Genomic DNA, 17709 nt, shown 5'->3' with positions numbered 1-17709 from the left:
CACATACAGTGAGAGAGTGATTATCCCAGTTCACCCATGGTCTGAGAGAACACTGAGCTGGTGACTGGACATTGAGCTGATGACTGGACGGGACCTGTTCTGTCCTTAAATTGATTTTGTGCTTTTGTGAATGGTTTGGATGGTAAAATGAGGAATACCTATAAACCTGTATAGCTTTATATATATATGTAAGTATGCATACTCAAACATCTGTCATATTTGATTGTGGCTTACTGGAAGGTGGTATACCAGGCCATTTCCTCACCTTGTATTTTTGTGATTCTGAAACACTGCCCAGTACGTGAAGTGACACCTGTATGCCTGTGTAAGAATTTGTGGCATTTAAGAGAAGTCTAGAAAGAGAAGAGTCTTTTTAGAAAGATCAAATGAGAAACTAAGAAGAGTCTCCAAGGAAGGAAACTCTAGGCCATAAACTTCCAGTCTGAAGATGTGCAACGCCTCAGCCGTCAGGCTCAAAATCTTTCTATGCCTATACTTTTATTGCCTGAATATTGTCTTGTTGAAAACAGCTAATCTTCCAAGCACTTGGAGTTGCTAACGCTACTTTTCCAGTTGGTCTGGTGTTGTACTGTTTATCTCTTTCCTGACCAGGTTCTTGCTTTTCATCCCAACGAGAACTGGTTTTCCGAAAGTGTCCCTGTTATTGCAGAAACTTTTGAGACTCCAGCTGCACCTGACAATATAGTTCCCAGAAATACCAGTTTCCAGCTGGAATGGAGAGCTCCTCTTCACGTCAATGAAACCAGCTTTTGGTTTGAGCTGTGTAAGGTAAAAATACCCTTCAGTTTTTGTCCAGATGAGCAAATTTAACCCACTCTGTCCTCATGAGCAGCACAGGGTGGCAGAATGAATCTGAAGAGGCTCAGTGGTTAATTTGGGCAGGGTGACATCAGTCTCAGTGGCTCAGAAGGGGCAGGATGGAGGCAGTGTTTGCCAGGAACAAGGGAGAGTGCAGCTGTAGCATATAATACTCCATAGTGCCAAAGGACATCCTGGATGACCCCACCAGAATTCCTCCCAGGTCTCCTGTTTCAGTAGACTCTCCTCCCTCTTTCCTCACTGCCCTCCCTCAAGCTGGCTTGTAGCTGGATATCCTATGTCTGCTCTGCACAAGAAAGAGAAGAAAGGAGTTTTCTGCATTTAATATGAGCTACAAGCTAGTATCTGAATTTTATTTTCCTGTGATAGAGGCTAGGAGAAAATGATGGAGAGAAAAATGGGTCTGGAAGTGCAGACTGTCGAGGTAAGTGCTGCAGTGAGAGCAGCATGGATGGAAGCTTCAGATTTTAATGTCTGGACCACTAGACACAGAAAATGTCATGTGCTAAGCTGGATCACGTAGATTCCTTAATATAGATCATCAGATTCATTAGACCTACACCAAACATTTCCCATCTGCCCTAAAACAAATGTCATAGCACAATTCCACTAAACTGCCTCCTTTCAAGTGCATCATGGCAAGCTGAACTCATGGGTCTGTCACAGTGATCCAGAAATACAAGATGTACAGAGATAAGCAAGGGGAAGGCTCCTTTTGGCTGTGCAAAGGGGTCACTTAATCTGTTGTCCTTTGTGGCTGCCAAGACTTGTAGGTCTCCTGAAAACAAAGAAAAAAATGGGTTTTTTGTCCTTGGTCTCCAAGAGGACAAAGTCGCGTGATTGAAACAGCACGTGCATAAACTCTCTCCTATGATATTAAAAGGTGGAAAAGTAATTAATCTACCCAGGAATAGAACTGTGACACACGTTCAGCGGAGTAAGAAAGTTGACCATGATGATATTTTATTTTTCTAGTGGCAAACAAAAAGTGACTGGTTTTCTCCTGCAAGCACTGCGTGCACAGCAGATCTTGTTTACACATGCAATCTCACAGGAACTCTTCCTTCAACCAACTACTTTGTAAGAGTAACAGTAGTTTATGTTACAGGAGTGAAAAGTACTTCCTCTCCAACAAGCTTTAAAACTACAGGTAAGCGCTGAATGTAGGATAACAAGATTTTAAGACTCTTTTCAGGACGTGAATATTCAAATACAATATTTTATAAAATTTAGCAGGCAACTTTCTTGTACTAAAACCCAATAGTTTTGTGTGTTTGAAAAATAAATAGTACAGTATCACATCTGCAAAAGTAAAAGGGTGAAAGAAATGAGGTTCACTTTCAAGTGGAGCACAGGAAAAGAGTGAAGGGAACTGAAACGAAATGCCTGGATGCATATGAACTCATAACTACAGGTGAAAGGCCGCATGTGAATATAAATTTTGAAATTTGTCCATCACAAAACAAAGGCCAAAGATTCATACTCCATGAGTATTACTGATATAGATCCTCCATTGTTTTATATTTCTGAACACTCATGTGCACGTCTAAATTTTTCCCTGTGCTCATTAGCCCTTTGTCTTGCTATAAACATGTTGTAAGTATTCTGTTTCTCCCCTCCTTTGGTCTTAGCTGGTGTTCCCAGTAAGCCAGGAGTTCCAAAAGAATCAGAAGACACCAAAAACTCTGTACAGTGGGAAAAGGCTGATGACAACGGAAGCAACCTGACTTATTACATCTTAGAAAGCAGGTAAGCTATGCGTGCAGGTACTCTTCCCATAGAGAGCAGCCCATAACAAATCTGGACGTGCAGGGGCTTTCAGTTTGGCTCCGATAGGAAGAGTGAAATATCAATGACCCTTCTCATAAATGGCCCTTTTCATGGGATCTCTTTCTCGGGTAAACTAAGGAGCCACCATTTCCAGAAATTCCTGGAAAACTTGGAAGAAAATACACACTAACAACATTTACAGACCAACCCTGAAATACAGGGATATATTTGGATATATGTTGGTGGATTAGAAGAAGATTTGGACATACCATCAGATCGCAAATTTTAAACATTTAGTATGTATTCTCAGCTAAAATATATGTAGAAATATTGTTCACAGGAATAATGGAAGGGTGTTAGGAAGTGGCCAGAAAGAATCATAAGGTATTCCCACTAACTTGGGATGACGAGATAATTTTTAAAGCACTCTGTCATCAAATACAGATTGTCTGGACTATACATGTTACACTCATTAGGCATCTATAGAGTGCCAGTTCTCACTCATTCCTGCACTGGCACTGTAAGGGCTGAATGGACAGGTTAGAGTGTATTGTTGTGGTTAATGACTTTGAAATTTCTAATTTTTTAGCCATGACTCTGAAGTGGTTTATTTAAGGTAGGCAGTGCAAGACTTAATGCATTGTTTAAAAATGGGGAAAGTCCATCTTCTGATATATTCCTATGACATTTTTTGAAATCAGGACTGATAGAGGGAAGCAATTTTTTAAACTCAGATATTATTTATTTTTCCTCAGCTAACTCTGTGCTTATGAAAGCTAAGGACTGACAGCACCGTGGAGCTGGGAATACTTTACCTATATAAGTTTTCACCCAGACATACTTTCCTGGTGCTGTAAGCTTCCTCCGTACAGTTTTGTGAGTGTGCAGCAGCACTGACCTGCATGCTATGAGACCACCATAATTTTGATATGCCAACAGCCAGTTTGTACCTGGCTTACTGTGCATGGATAAAGAAAGGACAGACCCTTGGCCTGTGTCAGGGCTGTGTGTTAGCCACTATGTTCTTTAGGCTCCAGCTTCTCATTCATCTCTGAAATCTTAATACATTGCTAAGGTGTTGGGTTTTTTTAATGAAATGAGCATTCCTCCTGCAGTTTGAATGTGCACATGCTGATGTTTTTGTCTGAATTTGGCTTTGAACCTCATGGTCATTTTATACCAGGTAGAAAAATGTTAGGCCAGTGGTATAGCATTCTAGAAAATATTTACATAGACCTTTGAAACAAACCCTGTTTTTCATACAGTTCTGGTAGAGATGTCATGAACACACAGTTTTCCCATGTCTTTCTGGTTTAGAAGTGTTTGACCTTTTTTTCCTGCATTAAAGTGTGTTGGGAGAATGATTGACATGCACATGAAGGTCATTTCATATGAAATATTAGTGTCTTGCGTGACATGAAATGATATTTCAGATATGGCCTTTCAAGTTTAAATACATGGTCTGCTTTTGGTTGGTGAATAATCAGCTCTGAATTTATTGTGAGCAATCAATCTCAGTCCAATGGGGAAAGGAAGAAATATACCCAGCAGTCAGCAGATACTGTGGGAAACTGGCTAGCTGAAGAATTGAGTCTTCACTGCCAATGACCTGCTTCCTGTTTAGTTTGTGAAACCTGATGCACAAGAGCCACTGAATTACTCTGAGCCCAGGAAAGCAAAAACCTCTAGCAGGACACAAAAATAAATGTCTATTTTTTTTTCTGAAAGCTAAATAGGAAAGTTTTGAGCTCTTGGCTGTGAGGTGTTTACTGAAACAGGTGAAACAGTGCTGGAGATTTTTATGTCTAAAACATCCTACCATCTCACTTCTGATGCCAAGCTAAAGATGTGTGATTCCTAGCATTGCTGAAATGGCATGATACAATCTTCTGCTCCACAGCCAAAACCCCATTACGAGATTGAGCTTGCTTTCATGCAGGCAGAGAGAGATATTTTGAAGGCCATGGAACTGAAGTGAAGAAAGATGGGAGGGAAGCAGTAATCTGCCCTGACTGCGTTAATGACGTACCTGTGTTATTTTGCTCTACCTGTTGCAGGAAGCATTCTGACAACACCACGAAGTCCTTGTGGGAGGTGGTTTACAATGGCTCCTGTACCAGTATTTGCACATGGGAGGCCAAGAACCTAGAAGGAACTTTCCAGTTCAGAGTGGCAGCTGCAAATGTGCTGGGACTGGGTGAATACAGTGACACAAGCAAGGATATAATTTTGGGTGAAGGTATGTCCTGTACTTTCTTACTCTGCTAATGAAGTTTTTTTATTCAGAGTAACCATACCAATTTATGAAGACAGACCTGCTATTTTAATCATGATATTGCTGAACAGGTAAAGTAATGTGTCCAAGCAGTTATAAATGGCGACTTTTATATGGTGAGCCCAGCTGCTGGTGCTCATCCAGGCTCTTTTGTATGGCACAGTGGGCCTGGAATTTGCTTCTGATCATTTATACCAGTTTGTATCTGTGGGCCTGAACACTGCATTGTGGTATGATTCCTGAAATAAAGGCAAGCTCCCACACTGGGTAAGGATGTGAGGATTACTTTTTGCCCTTAGACAGAACATTAGACCTGCACTTTGTGTTTTTGAAAATCTCACCTTGAGTGGTTAAACAGTTCAGCATTTTCTCTTTCCATGTACACAGTAGATCATCACTACAGGAGTGGCCCAGAGCTGTGGGAGGAGGATTAGTCTGACCAAATGTAGACATCTACATACAGCTTACAAGAGAGCTTTGTGCAGATGAAAACATTTACACAGCAGGCAGCTCAAGGGTTTTCTCAGGTTTACTCAGCTCCTTAGGACTGATTTGGTTTGTATACAGAGTTACTAACCAATTTTCCCATTCTATTTAATAGATACAGTGATCTCCCCAGACACCATCATTGCCATTGCTGCTGCGAGCGGAGTTGTTGTGCTGGGCTTGACTGTGGCCGTGTTATTTGGTTTTGGTATGTAGCTGAGTTTTTCACATATCCTTGGTTTGCCAGGCCTCAGTAAAAGGCAGTTCAGATGATGGGAGATGATCAGCCTCTAGGTTTAGGGAAATGCTGAACAATCCTCAGGGTAAGAGCTGACAGGAATTTGTATTTTCTCATCCTTTGAGGCCCTAGAGATGGTGAGTTATGTTTTCAGTATCAAGGACAGGATTCCAATTCACTCTATCCTCAGGCAGCTCTTGCTGTCGATTACCTGCAAGGAGAACACAGGAACGCTGAAGGAACTCTCAAATTGGACACTGCTTTTATTCTGCAAAGGATCCAATTTTTTTTCTCTTAAGCTTTGTGCCTGAAGAAAGGGTGTAGAGCAGGGGTGTCAAACTCATTTTCACTGGGGGCCACACCAGCCTCGCGGTTGCCTTCAAAGGACCGAATGTAGTTTTAGGACTGTATAAATGTAGGAGTAATTACTGATCTCTACTGGTGTAGAGATTACCCTGAGATGTAGGTGTCCATATGTGGTGGTCCTGCCCTCTCACTCTTCATCCTATCCCTGGGATACAGCAATAGCCCTTTGGGTTTGGGTCTTGACTAATTTCTCAGCTCAAGGACCAGTTGTCTGTGTTTTGTGGGAAAAAGATGGTGACCAAATAGAAATGTCTTGCTTACATGAGCTGCTGAGGGGTCATATTGAACAGGATAACAAAACAGCTGTAGCCTTTCAGCCTGCTTGCATGCTGGGATGCTCTCAGAGTGAAATATCTGATGGTCTGCTTTTCTGTTCCAGTATGGCACCAAAGATGGAAATCCAGAAAACAGGCCATGCTTGGGCAGATAGTGTTTATGAAGGAAGATAAAGAATTAGCTCGACTCAGGGGAATGGCTGAGACAGTGGGACTAGCCAATGCCTGTTATGCTGTAAGGTATGCTCCTGGAGCAAATATATTTTCAGGACAAAAACATCTAAGAGGGCTTCCCTGGACTGGTTTTCATCAGTGACACCTCAAGGTGGAGTTAAGGGCTGCATCTGCACTGTAGGGCAGGTCTGCTCTGAAGTAGGCCCTACCATGTTGGCTCTCTGGTGTGCACCCTTGCCTGGGTTGCCCCCAGTCCACCCTACACACTCACATTAGCAAGAAACACAAGTACAAGGGAAGGAAGAACACCTAGTGTTTTCCAGTAGCTTCCAAAATATCCAGGCTTTGCCTGAGCTCCCTTTAAATGTATCCAATGAGACAAATAGTACCAGATTCATTTAAGGATGAATTTTAATAACATTTCATACGTTCTTAGGCATGAACAAGTGACTACTATTGCTGTTTTGTAGCACTCTTCCTTCTCAAGCAGAGATTGAATCACTGCCAGCTTTCCCTCGGGACAAACTGAACTTACACAAATTGTTAGGAAGTGGAGCGTTTGGAGAGGTGTATGAAGGGACTGCGGTAGACATCTTGGCAGATGGAAGTGGAGAATCCAAAGTAGCAGTCAAGGTAACTGCAGCTGTGTATTTCTCTGGCAACAGAGCGGGGTAGGCAGAGGGATTTGGCTCAGAGGTTAAACCACAGAAACAGATGTTGACAGATCTGGGTATTTTCCTGCAGTATTTCTTGCAGGTCACTTAGGGTTGAGCCTATCTCCTTGTAATGATTGCTAAATGTGTATTTTAAGGCCATGTCTATGTCTGATTGCTTTACTTAAGTGCTACGTGATAATAGTGGTGGTGACCTAAGTGCTATTACACTTTTGCTTTGTATTGAGTAGACTTTGAAGAAGGGTGCGACAGACCATGAGAAGAGTGAATTCTTGAAGGAGGCACACTTAATGAGGTAGGGACAGCTCTGCCACTGGACACCCTTCGGAGCCAGTATCATGTGAGGGTGGTGGCCTTCAAGAGGAATGAAAGTAACACTTTCCTCTAAACAAATTACTGTGGTGTTTTGTGGGCATTCTCCTCCTTCTGCAAAAAAAATTAAATCACTGTTGATTAATATTTTAAAAATAAAGCTATAAAACTGATTAGCAAAATTTAACATACAGACAGCAAGTTCAGTGTGCTCATGTCATGGATTTATTTGGTTTGGACAGATGATTTCGGTATCTTTGCTTCCCTATAACCGCATTTGTTGTTAAAGGCAATTGGGTAACATTTGGCTAATCCCATTTTACCAAAATAAACATATCAGAACAAGCTGATGCCTTGAAGTTTCAATTAACTGTTTTTAAAAAATGCACATACTTACCACTAGAGGTTGCCACATACCTCTTCTATTGAAGCAGACTTAAAAAAATAATGTGTCTGTCATCAGTGTGAGAATTTCACATAGAAGGTCTGTGTGCCACCTAGAAATCTGGCTTTCCAGAGTCTCCATGAAAACAAATAGAAGTTTGAGTGAGTTTTCAGCTGGTAACATAAGACTGAGAGTGTGGTTTAGTTTTCAGATGCATGTCTGCACTTCTCTTCCTTATTATTCACGAGTGCAGAATTAGAAGCATCTTTTGAAAAATGAAAGATTTTATATCCTGCACAGAAAACATAATGTTATTAAATTTGACATTTGTTTTCATGGCATTCATTTTTGTACTTACATACTTTTAAAAAAAATCTTGCATTTTTCACCTTTTTCCACATACCATACACTGAATGAGATAAAAGACTCCTGAAAACCAAAATGGATCCATGTCATTAAAATGTAAATTAATGGGAAATAGTAAGTTTTGTGTGTAAACTTCCTACAATCTATTTTCAGTCTACCTAGCAGTCATATACCCAGTTAAGGTTTCTTTTCTATGTAGTATGGATATTATACGTACCCACAGCTAAAAGTCTCTGAAGATTCCCCAATACTGCTTTCTTGTTGCAGCTAATAATCCAAAACTAGAAATCCTGGAAAAATACGTAATTGGAAATTAATACATTTAAATGTAAGCATTGATGTACACCAATACAATCAGACATAGTAACAAAGAGAATAAAGAAATTAAAACATTATATATTCCCATTAAACAATAATGGTTTTAAATGGGTATGTTTTAGATGCTTTAAATCTTACATTTTTTAATGTGAAAAAAGAATGATTCATTCCCTCATGGAGGGCTTAATGATTTTTATTGATATTTATCTGTAGGGTCTCATAAATGAAGCCAAGAGCAGAAAGGAAAAATAAGTGGATCTGATTGCTTACAAATGTTGATGCTAGATATGTAAATGTAGCTTTTTTTTTGCTCGCCTTTTTGGATGTTCATTAAAATCTGGATTGTAGTGTTACGCATACTGTCCCAGTTAAGCAACGACTATTTGTTTCTTCCATTATTGCTATGCAGCAATGTGGAAATTGAGTTGCCTGTATTTCAAAAGGCATTTGATATTGGTTATTGGTCAGTCCTTTGTGTACAAATATATGTAGCAAATTCTTGTGTGTATCCCATGACTTGGGAAGTCAGGAATGGCAGCTCTGTGGAGAAAGGGCTGTGTGAGCTGTAAGGAAAGTGCCAGGTGCACCTTCCCCTCTTTCTGGTCTTGGGAGTGCCGAAGTTTGGCTGGCTGAGAGGTATGTGTTAGAGGCCGGGGGGAGCTGTCAAATTCAAAATCACACTTTACTCTAGAGTCTCTGCCCACACCTAAGGTTATGTGAATTGAAAGAAGTTAGAAGGAAACTGTCCTTCTGTTTTATTTGTTTGTTTACATTTGTGCACTTAACAGCATTTTAGACACCAACAGTTTCCCCCAACAGAGTCAAGTTTCTATGACTGCTGATGCAAGTCACATCACACAGCAGTGCAAAGGGAACACCATTTTCTAACACAAGAAATGTGATTGTAAAAACACAGGCACTGACAGAGGCTATAAATATTCTTCGTTCTTTGAGAAGTGCTAGATCTGAGAGTGCTGATTGCTCTGTGGTAATCCCACTCTCTTTGGACACACGTGGGCAATTACTAGCATATCTGCAAGTATTTCTCATGCATATTTTGTTTCTCTTGAAAATGTACTGTGAGAAACAGTTCTCCTCTGAACTGTGAAAATAATATGTTGCACCTCATGCTCTTCCTTTCTCTGTGCATTTCTCTGCATCAGCAGTTCTACTATGAATATAGTAGTAAAAGTACTCTATTAAAATAATACAGATACTTTTAATGTGCAGGTGGCAATTAATGTTATTCCTAGACGAGATTGCCATTTGGCTACCTTTCTTTGCTTCCTGGAAATACTATGAAGTGTGCTTTTAATACACGTGCATGCATTAGACTACCCATCAAAGCACAGTGTAAGCCTGTGTCTTGAAAGGATGTCCCTGAACTCTCCCCGTGACTGAGCAAATCCAGGCACTGTGAGTTACTAAATCCTCTTGTTGGTAGAGGTGGGATTGTAAAGGCCAAATGGCTCATTCATTGCTTGCAGCTATATGGACTTTCTAGCCATCAACCAGCTGGATTTCTTATATGGAATCTTACGGTCATGTCCTCCTTTTCAGTAAATTTGATCACCCCCACATTCTGAAGTTGCTTGGCGTTTGCCTGTTAAATGAACCTCAGTACCTTATACTGGAGCTGATGGAAGGAGGGGATCTACTTAGCTATTTACGAGGAGCCAGAAAGCAAAAGGTAGGCTAAAGACCATAAGACACATATTTTTAACCTGTAACTGCCCACAGGTTCTCAGTTTTTCCCTTTCTCGGAGGTCATCCTGGAGTTCAGCTGTTTGTGTACCTGCAAGGTCTGACCTGACTTTTCCCTAACACCTTGGGACCTCAATGTTGAGTGCTGACCTTGCATTCAGAGTTGCTGTGAAGAAGCTTGAATGTCATTAGGTCACCGACAAAAATTGTGTCTTCAGTAGTGAGATATCTGTTAAGTAACAGAATGATAATATTATACTGAATAATAAAACAGCAAGCAAACCTGATTTCATAGTGGGAGGAAATTTTGAGGGTCTCATTTCTTCCACTATAATGAAGAAACAATTCTGAAGGTCCCAGGATATTTTTAGCCCCAAATCAAAGAACAGGAAGTATTAACCTGCCTTGCACTGTAGTGATTTGGCAGTTTATTGTGACAGTAATTAGCATTCACTGTGTTGACATCCAGAGATTTTGTACTTGTTCTTTGTATGTTTTTGAAAAATCCTATACATTTCAAATGAGGAAACAATACCATTTTTGCATGGGGAGGTGGTTGTTCTGAGCTCGTAAAGCTGGAAGACACGGCTAACTTCCGTCTTTGTTTCTTGTAGCTCCAGAGTCCCTTACTGACAGTGACTGATCTCTTGGATATATGTTTGGATATTTGCAAAGGCTGTGTCTATTTAGAGAAAATGCGTTTTATACACAGGTACAAGACTGATTTCCTAAGTTTTCCAAGGTTTACCCACAATATCGGGACTAATTATCTTACTTGGGAAAAAATGCGTAGAAAGATGTCACAATGTAACAGGGAAGATAAGAGCACTGGAGTAAAATTTGTTATGCTTTCCTGCTAAAACTCACCTACAGTTGTGTCACAAAACGGTGGGCTGCTCTAAGACCTGAATCCAGTACTCATTGCACCCTAGGCAAGAATCATATCCTGTGCAACAAAGGGAAGGGCAAGAGAGGAGATACATTTACTGCTTTCATCTGCCTAACGGGTAGCTACAGAGGACACAGGGTCAGGCTTTTCTCAGAAGTGCATGGGGAAATGAAGAGAGCCAACAGGCACAAGTTACAGCAAGAGAAACCTGATTATATTGTTCACAATATGTGGGATCAATCACTGGAACAGGTTGTAGAGAGGGGCTGTACCATCTCCGGTCTTGAAGATAGGCAAAACTTAACTGGATGAGGCCCTAAGCCACTTGATCCAACCTCAAAGCTGGCGTTGCTCTGAAGAGAGGGTTGAACAAGGTGACCTCCAGAGGTTCCTTCTGACCTGAGCTACCATGCAGTGCTAACTCCATCCTCTTGTTTCTGCCTTTCTAATCAGGGACCTGGCTGCTCGCAACTGCCTTGTGTCTGAGAAAAGATACGTGAGCTCCTCTCGGGTAGTAAAGATTGGTGATTTTGGACTTGCCAGAGATATCTATAAAAATGATTATTACAGGAAAATAGGAGAAGGCCTGCTCCCTGTCAGATGGATGGCTCCTGAAAGCGTCATTGATGGTATCTTTACAAATCGCTCTGATGTCTGGTGAGTTATAGCAGCCACACAGCTGTGGGAATAATCATACTAAATCCCATAGCAAGAAAATATTGATTTACAGGGAGAATGATAAGGTAGTATACTGCCATCCCTAATAATTTCTAGGCTAAGGCAGATTTCCTCCTAAGTGATATTTTAATGAACTAATGAAAAGTTTGTCATCATGACAGTACCTGCATGGTTATATTTCTTAATGCTTTGAGTTCTACCTTTGGATTCTGGCTGGAAAGAACTAGTGTCACTCAATTAAACAACTTTGTTCTAGGCCCACAATATGATTTTTGCTTGATCGGGCAGTAAATTGACTGCCTGCATGCTGTTCCATTTTGTATTCCATTAGGTTGATTGACATTTCCTTCCTACAGCCAAATACTTTCCCCTTACTGTTTTACCCTCTTCTGGTGATTTCTTTATTTTGAAGCCAAATTTTCTCAGCATCATCAGGGGAAGGTCATAGTACTTTACTATGGAAATTTACTAAAAGTGTGTATTTGGGTGGGTTTCAGTTTATGGTGAAGAAGCCGAGATGCCTTGTCAGGAGGAGGTATGGGGAGGGGGAGGGAAAAAAAAAAAGGACTAGATCCATTAAACCTGAGTTTCACACAAATTTAGATTTTGGTAACCGTAGGTACTCATGGTGGGCTATAGCCCACCAATTTTCCCGTGCAATCTGCTCCAGGTGTACATGCTTTGGCAGATGGATTGGACTAGATGATCTCCAGAGGTCCCTTCCAACCCCAACCATTCTGTGATTCTGTAATCTTGTCCAAGTCCTCAGCCCCCGCAGCCCATCCATTTGACTGCCACTCTTACATTTATCTAAGCAAGTGGTTTCGTGCTCTGTGCCAAACCAAATGAGGTGCTGATTGCTTAGTGAGTGGTGCTTAGGAGAATGTGTCTCTCTCCATTTCTAACCACACCTCTAGAGATTTCTAAACCCTTGTTTCAGTGAGGACATGCTCAACCAGAGAGCATTGCTTGGGGAAGTTGTGGGCTCTCAATGTCTTTTAAGCTGTATCGCGGTGAGTCTGGAAAATTATGTCAGTTCTACACATTTATTTTAGCTATTCCAGAGGCTGGCTTAAGGAAATGTGAATTGTTTCACAAAAAATTAAAACTTCTTACTCCTAATTTTCGTAACTGAGTCTTATTCTTAGGTTAGAGACATTTTAACGGTTTATGAGGAGATTGTTCATGATGACTATGGTAATTGATTCTTTTGTTGATGTTTCTTAGGGCTTTTGGAGTCTTAGTGTGGGAAACACTAACTTTGGGTCAACAGCCATATCCAGGTTTCTCTAATACAGAAGTTTTACAGCATGTACGATCCGGAGGAAGGCTGGAATCTCCAGATAACTGTCCTGATGACCTGTAAGTTAATTTTGTTTAAATATTGTTGATAATATTTATAAGAAGCATGAGGCTTATTGCCAAATGGCCATCATTTTGAATGTTACTTATACCCATTAAGAGTTCAACTTCCTCCATTTTTTTTCAGATAAAACAGTTAGCACTTGTAGCTGCCAACCCACTACTAACTCATCCAGTAGTGCTGCTTGTGAGTAAGAACTTAAGTGTTGAAGTTGAATGGTGGATATTGGTCTTTTAAACAGAATTTCAGAAACAATGTAAAGTCAGTCTTGGGCATGAATCTGGTAGTAATGTGACAACAGACTGACTGTGCCTGATGGTATTGGTTAAAAGTTAAGATGGCTTTAAAAAAGAATTTACTGGTCCCTGTACACCATGTGCCTACAATAGCAGATATAACTGGCTTTCTCAATGGTAGTTGCAAGAATTAGGCTAATATTAGAGCATACGTGGAAAATAAACTGTGTTCTCTCTGCAGATATAACTCTTACAAAAGACAATAGGAAAAGCTGAAGCAGTAGAGCAAAAGGCAAGCCTGCACTTCTGGTTAGTCTTTCACTGAACTGTATAAACAAAGCTTTCAATTCCCATTTGTCTCTTGAGCACAAAATTCTGGTTTAATTGCAAAATTCTTGCAACTAAAAGAATAAAATGAATACATATAGTGGATCAAACCCATACTGGACAGAAGTGTACAAAGGAGGAAGTTGAACCTGAGCCCAGTGATCACTTCGTATTGTCTAATTTCATGTTGCAATTCCTATATCACCCACTCTGCACAAGCAGTCACAGCAATGCACTTGACAACAGGTCCTACAAACTGAAGGACAGGCTACTTAAAGTGCACAATTCTTACTCCTGGGGCTGAGGAAATGGATTGAGAACAATTCTGTAATTGGCAAGCCCAGATCTCCGTGATAGGTCACACATAATTACCATGCTCTGAGTTCCAGAGAGGGTCATTATTTATCATTATGTAAGTATAGCTGAAGCACCATATTAGCGATATTTTTTTTTTAAAGTAAGCTTTAGCATTTGGAGGAACTGAAGAACTGAAGAGATAAGGATTTTTTTAAGAACAGAGTGAAAACTGAAAGTCACAGAACAAATGAAAGCCCAAAGTAATTTCAATTTCAATATTTTTTGCTGAAAAACGTTTCCTCGAAAAATTCCTGACAAGTGTCCTGTGAACAAAAAAGCAAAGGAGGTAATGTATAGCCATGTACTAGTGTGATATTCAAGCTCACACAGAGGCTTATAAGTTGCCTTTAAAATAAGTGACCAGATCTTCAGAAGAATCAAGAAAACTTTGCTTGAAGTCATTTTTATGGTCCCAGATCTTAAATTTAGCCCAGAAGGTACAGCTTGAATACTGGTCTGCCTGTTGTAACTTGTAGGATGAGGGCTTAATAGCAGTAACGTAGGTTTTGAAAGCCAAGGGGCTGAATGAGCTCTTAGACTCCTGTACCATCTTTTATCTCATTTGGTGAACACTCAGCACCTGCACACATCTTCTGTCAGTAGTGTAAATAGCTTTTTGCTACTTTGCTGGGTCATTAATGGCATGCTGGGATTCTTGACATTCCTGCTTCCCTCCTTGTGGTTTTGAACCTGCATCAGGACACCAGCAGTCAGTAATTGTCTCCTCAGCACTTTGACTTGCTCATTGTCATTTAACAAAACAAACCATCACTGATAGGAAGAGAGTTCAAAGGCCAAACTACTTCAGCTGAGAAGTGTTTAGGAATCTGTGGTAGGCTTACACTGCAAGGGCAAGTAGGACTGACACAGAAACCTTGGGGTGTAAAATCACTAAGGAAGTGGGACTGCAGGTTTTTTTGGGCAGGGGGGAGAAATGCTCCCCCTCTCCCTCACAAGATGTTACTCCAGGGAGTAATCATTTGATTTCCCCCAAAGAAGTGTGGATGAGTAAAGATTGCTAATGAATTGGAAAAGGGGTTTGGGGATCTATAAATGAGCCTCATTCAGTGAGATGAATTAGATGTATAAATGGCACTACTTTTGCAGTCAGAGATCCACATCTGGCACAACCACCTGGCTGTGAGGCTTGCATGCAAGAGCATGCCAAGGTTGGGTCTGAACTGAGCTAACTTAACACAGATCCTCGAAGGCAGTGGATTACAGTCAGGAGAATTTGTACAAGCATGGTGCCACTTGCTGACTGGCTGTGGTTTCACCAAATGCTCAGTCCCATGCAAAGGTACACAACTGAGTTTGATGAAGAAACTTCGGTTTGGTAACTAAGAGCTTTTGCTACTTGGTTCTGGGAATGCCCCACTGGAAGGATATGGAGGACAGGAGAAAAGGAGGGCTTGCTCAGAATGCATCAAATGGAAGCAAGGGATCTTTTTGATCCCCACAAATTGTCTCCTTTTCTAAGAAAAATTCCCACATCAACTATATTTTCCATCATGTGTGAGAGAAAATTGATAATGTCCTGTGGCTTCTGTGCACTAAAGCTCATTTCAGGAATTGTTCACTTTCAGCCTCCAATATTAGATACAGGGTATTAGTTCTTTGGTTTTCCAGGCTCTTGAATTCTTATTTGCCTCACGTATGCATCTCTGTTGAACATATGGTTACCAGTTGCCCCACCCAGATAAAACACAGCTGTGAAATGTAAGTGTGTAGGTGCACATCTACGTGTACAGGCTAGTACTTAAACCTAACATAAACCTTCAGCTGAAGTTGTGTTTGGATCTGTTATTTTTCATTTCTTCCTGAAAAGCTTTCCCCATGATGTAAGGGAACCATCTGAGTCTCATCCACATACTGAAGGGGTGTACTATTTGCTAGCCCATGTTTGGCTCCCATAAAATATAGGAATGTTTCAAGCCGTCATTTATGTATATCTTGGCATATCAACCTGACTTTTCACCTGCATCATGCTGATGCTTTTCTGGGCTAATGAAAGTTTATGCCACGTGACTTAAAACTTTGGATGTCACAACATGCCTTGAAAGCTAAATATCATGCCACAAACAGCTGTCCATGCAAAATTTGCAGTTATATTCTGAGACAGCATGAAAGTTTTTGTTGTTAGAAACCTAAAGCTTATCTGAATTAAATACTTTATGAACAATATCAGTTCTATCTGCTATTAATATTTTAAGCCAACCAGCAAGTTCTTTGAAATAAGAATATGGAATATGATTAAAATGAGAAAATTCTAGTCCTGAGTGTTTTGACAGCAATGAATATCCCCACTCAATAACAAAACTGAACAGCTTTATAAAGCATACTGTCCAATAAAAAAATTGTTATTTAGACATACAGAGATTGGTCTTATGAATACAAAAATATTCAGAATCCATTTTTGTCATGTTCTTCTTTCATAAATGAAAAGAGGGTACATTCAGATTGTATACAAAGAAGAAATTTTTTATGATAAGTGGTGAGGCACTGAAACAGGCTGCCCAGGGAAGTTGTGGATGCCCCATCCATGGAAGTGTTCAAGGCCAGGTTGGATGGGGCTTTCAGCAACCTGGTCCAGTGGAAGTTGTTCCTGCCCATGGCAGCGGGGTTGGGCTAGATGGCCCTTTCCAACCCAAACCAGTTTATGACTCTATGGCTTATGTATCATTTTCTGTTTCTTTCTCCCTCCATTGGCCTGTGGCTGTTTGTTCCTTTCCATTAGAGGAGCAGTGTACTCAGTCAGCTCTTTTCCTTCATTGCTACACCTTGCACAAGGCTCTGCTCCTGAGAGCCCAAGTTCTAACCTGGTGGATCACAGCACCTGAACTCATGTGTTTTTATTGGATATCCTACCAACCAGTATCACCAGAAAGCAGATTGTTTGCCTTCCAGCACCCAAGGCTGGCTTTCAAATTCGATGTGACAGACACTTTGCTGGCAGCAGAAGTAAAATCAGAGTTATTTTACTTTGAGTCCTATTCAGTACTTTTCAATCTATATTTCCAGTGTCATCAAAAAACAGTACACCTGATGGTAAGCAGATGAAGTGATTCAGAGCATTAGAAAGTCTCTATCACTTTTTTAGATTCTTAAAATGGATTTTCAAGTTTTCATTGGATCCTTTTGAAAAAAAAGAAACACTTCATTCAGCTCCACAACCACACAATACAGGTCAACGTAAAGTGGTTTTGAAACAATTTTTCTGCTCACATTTCTCACCCAATGCCAATATTTTAATATGATTGAAAAATCAGAAGTCAAGATTACTCCCATCTGTTACCACAGGTTTTGTAAAATACCCAATTGGGGGGAAGGACAGAAGTCTCCTTTTTAAGATGGGTAAGCGAGGATCTGAGCAAGCCAGTTCATTTCACATAATTCAGTAGCGGCTGGTGTCACATAGCAGCAGATCTGGGAGGTTGCTTGTCAGGGGAGGATTTGAACTTAGGGCTTAGAGGTGAATACTCCGCATTCCAGTAGCAGCTTCCTAAACTGGCCTTTCACTGGCTGCCCAAATGACACTCGGGGGTTTTGAGACTCTAAGACCTCTCTTCACTCCCAACAATTTGCATGTCCAGGTGCTAGCTGTGTTTTGGTTTTCAGCCTGGCTTGCCCTGGCTTTTGTAGGATTTGGTTTTATGTAGCCTGGGCTCACCTTGAG

The 17709-nt window shown here is 40.6% G+C and overlaps 1 protein-coding gene across 1 annotated transcript in view; it reads left to right on the top strand.

Annotated features, from left to right (window-relative positions):
* Nucleotides 1-17709, top strand: part of ROS1 (ROS proto-oncogene 1, receptor tyrosine kinase) — a 72401-nt gene that overhangs the window by 43723 nt on the left and 10969 nt on the right. Inside the window, exons 31-42 of the mRNA XM_065631224.1 lie at nucleotides 613-789; nucleotides 1816-1990; nucleotides 2472-2589; nucleotides 4668-4849; nucleotides 5487-5579; nucleotides 6355-6490; nucleotides 6895-7057; nucleotides 7329-7393; nucleotides 10040-10169; nucleotides 10798-10895; nucleotides 11526-11729; nucleotides 12978-13112. Coding sequence (XP_065487296.1) covers nucleotides 613-789; nucleotides 1816-1990; nucleotides 2472-2589; nucleotides 4668-4849; nucleotides 5487-5579; nucleotides 6355-6490; nucleotides 6895-7057; nucleotides 7329-7393; nucleotides 10040-10169; nucleotides 10798-10895; nucleotides 11526-11729; nucleotides 12978-13112 — 1676 coding nt within the window. The remainder of the gene's footprint in view (nucleotides 1-612; nucleotides 790-1815; nucleotides 1991-2471; nucleotides 2590-4667; nucleotides 4850-5486; nucleotides 5580-6354; nucleotides 6491-6894; nucleotides 7058-7328; nucleotides 7394-10039; nucleotides 10170-10797; nucleotides 10896-11525; nucleotides 11730-12977; nucleotides 13113-17709) is intronic.

Source organism: Caloenas nicobarica, chromosome 3 (assembly GCF_036013445.1).
Source record: "Caloenas nicobarica isolate bCalNic1 chromosome 3, bCalNic1.hap1, whole genome shotgun sequence".
In the NCBI taxonomy this organism is placed as follows: Eukaryota; Metazoa; Chordata; class Aves; order Columbiformes; family Columbidae; genus Caloenas; species Caloenas nicobarica.
This window is presented reverse-complemented; position numbering and strand designations above follow the sequence as displayed.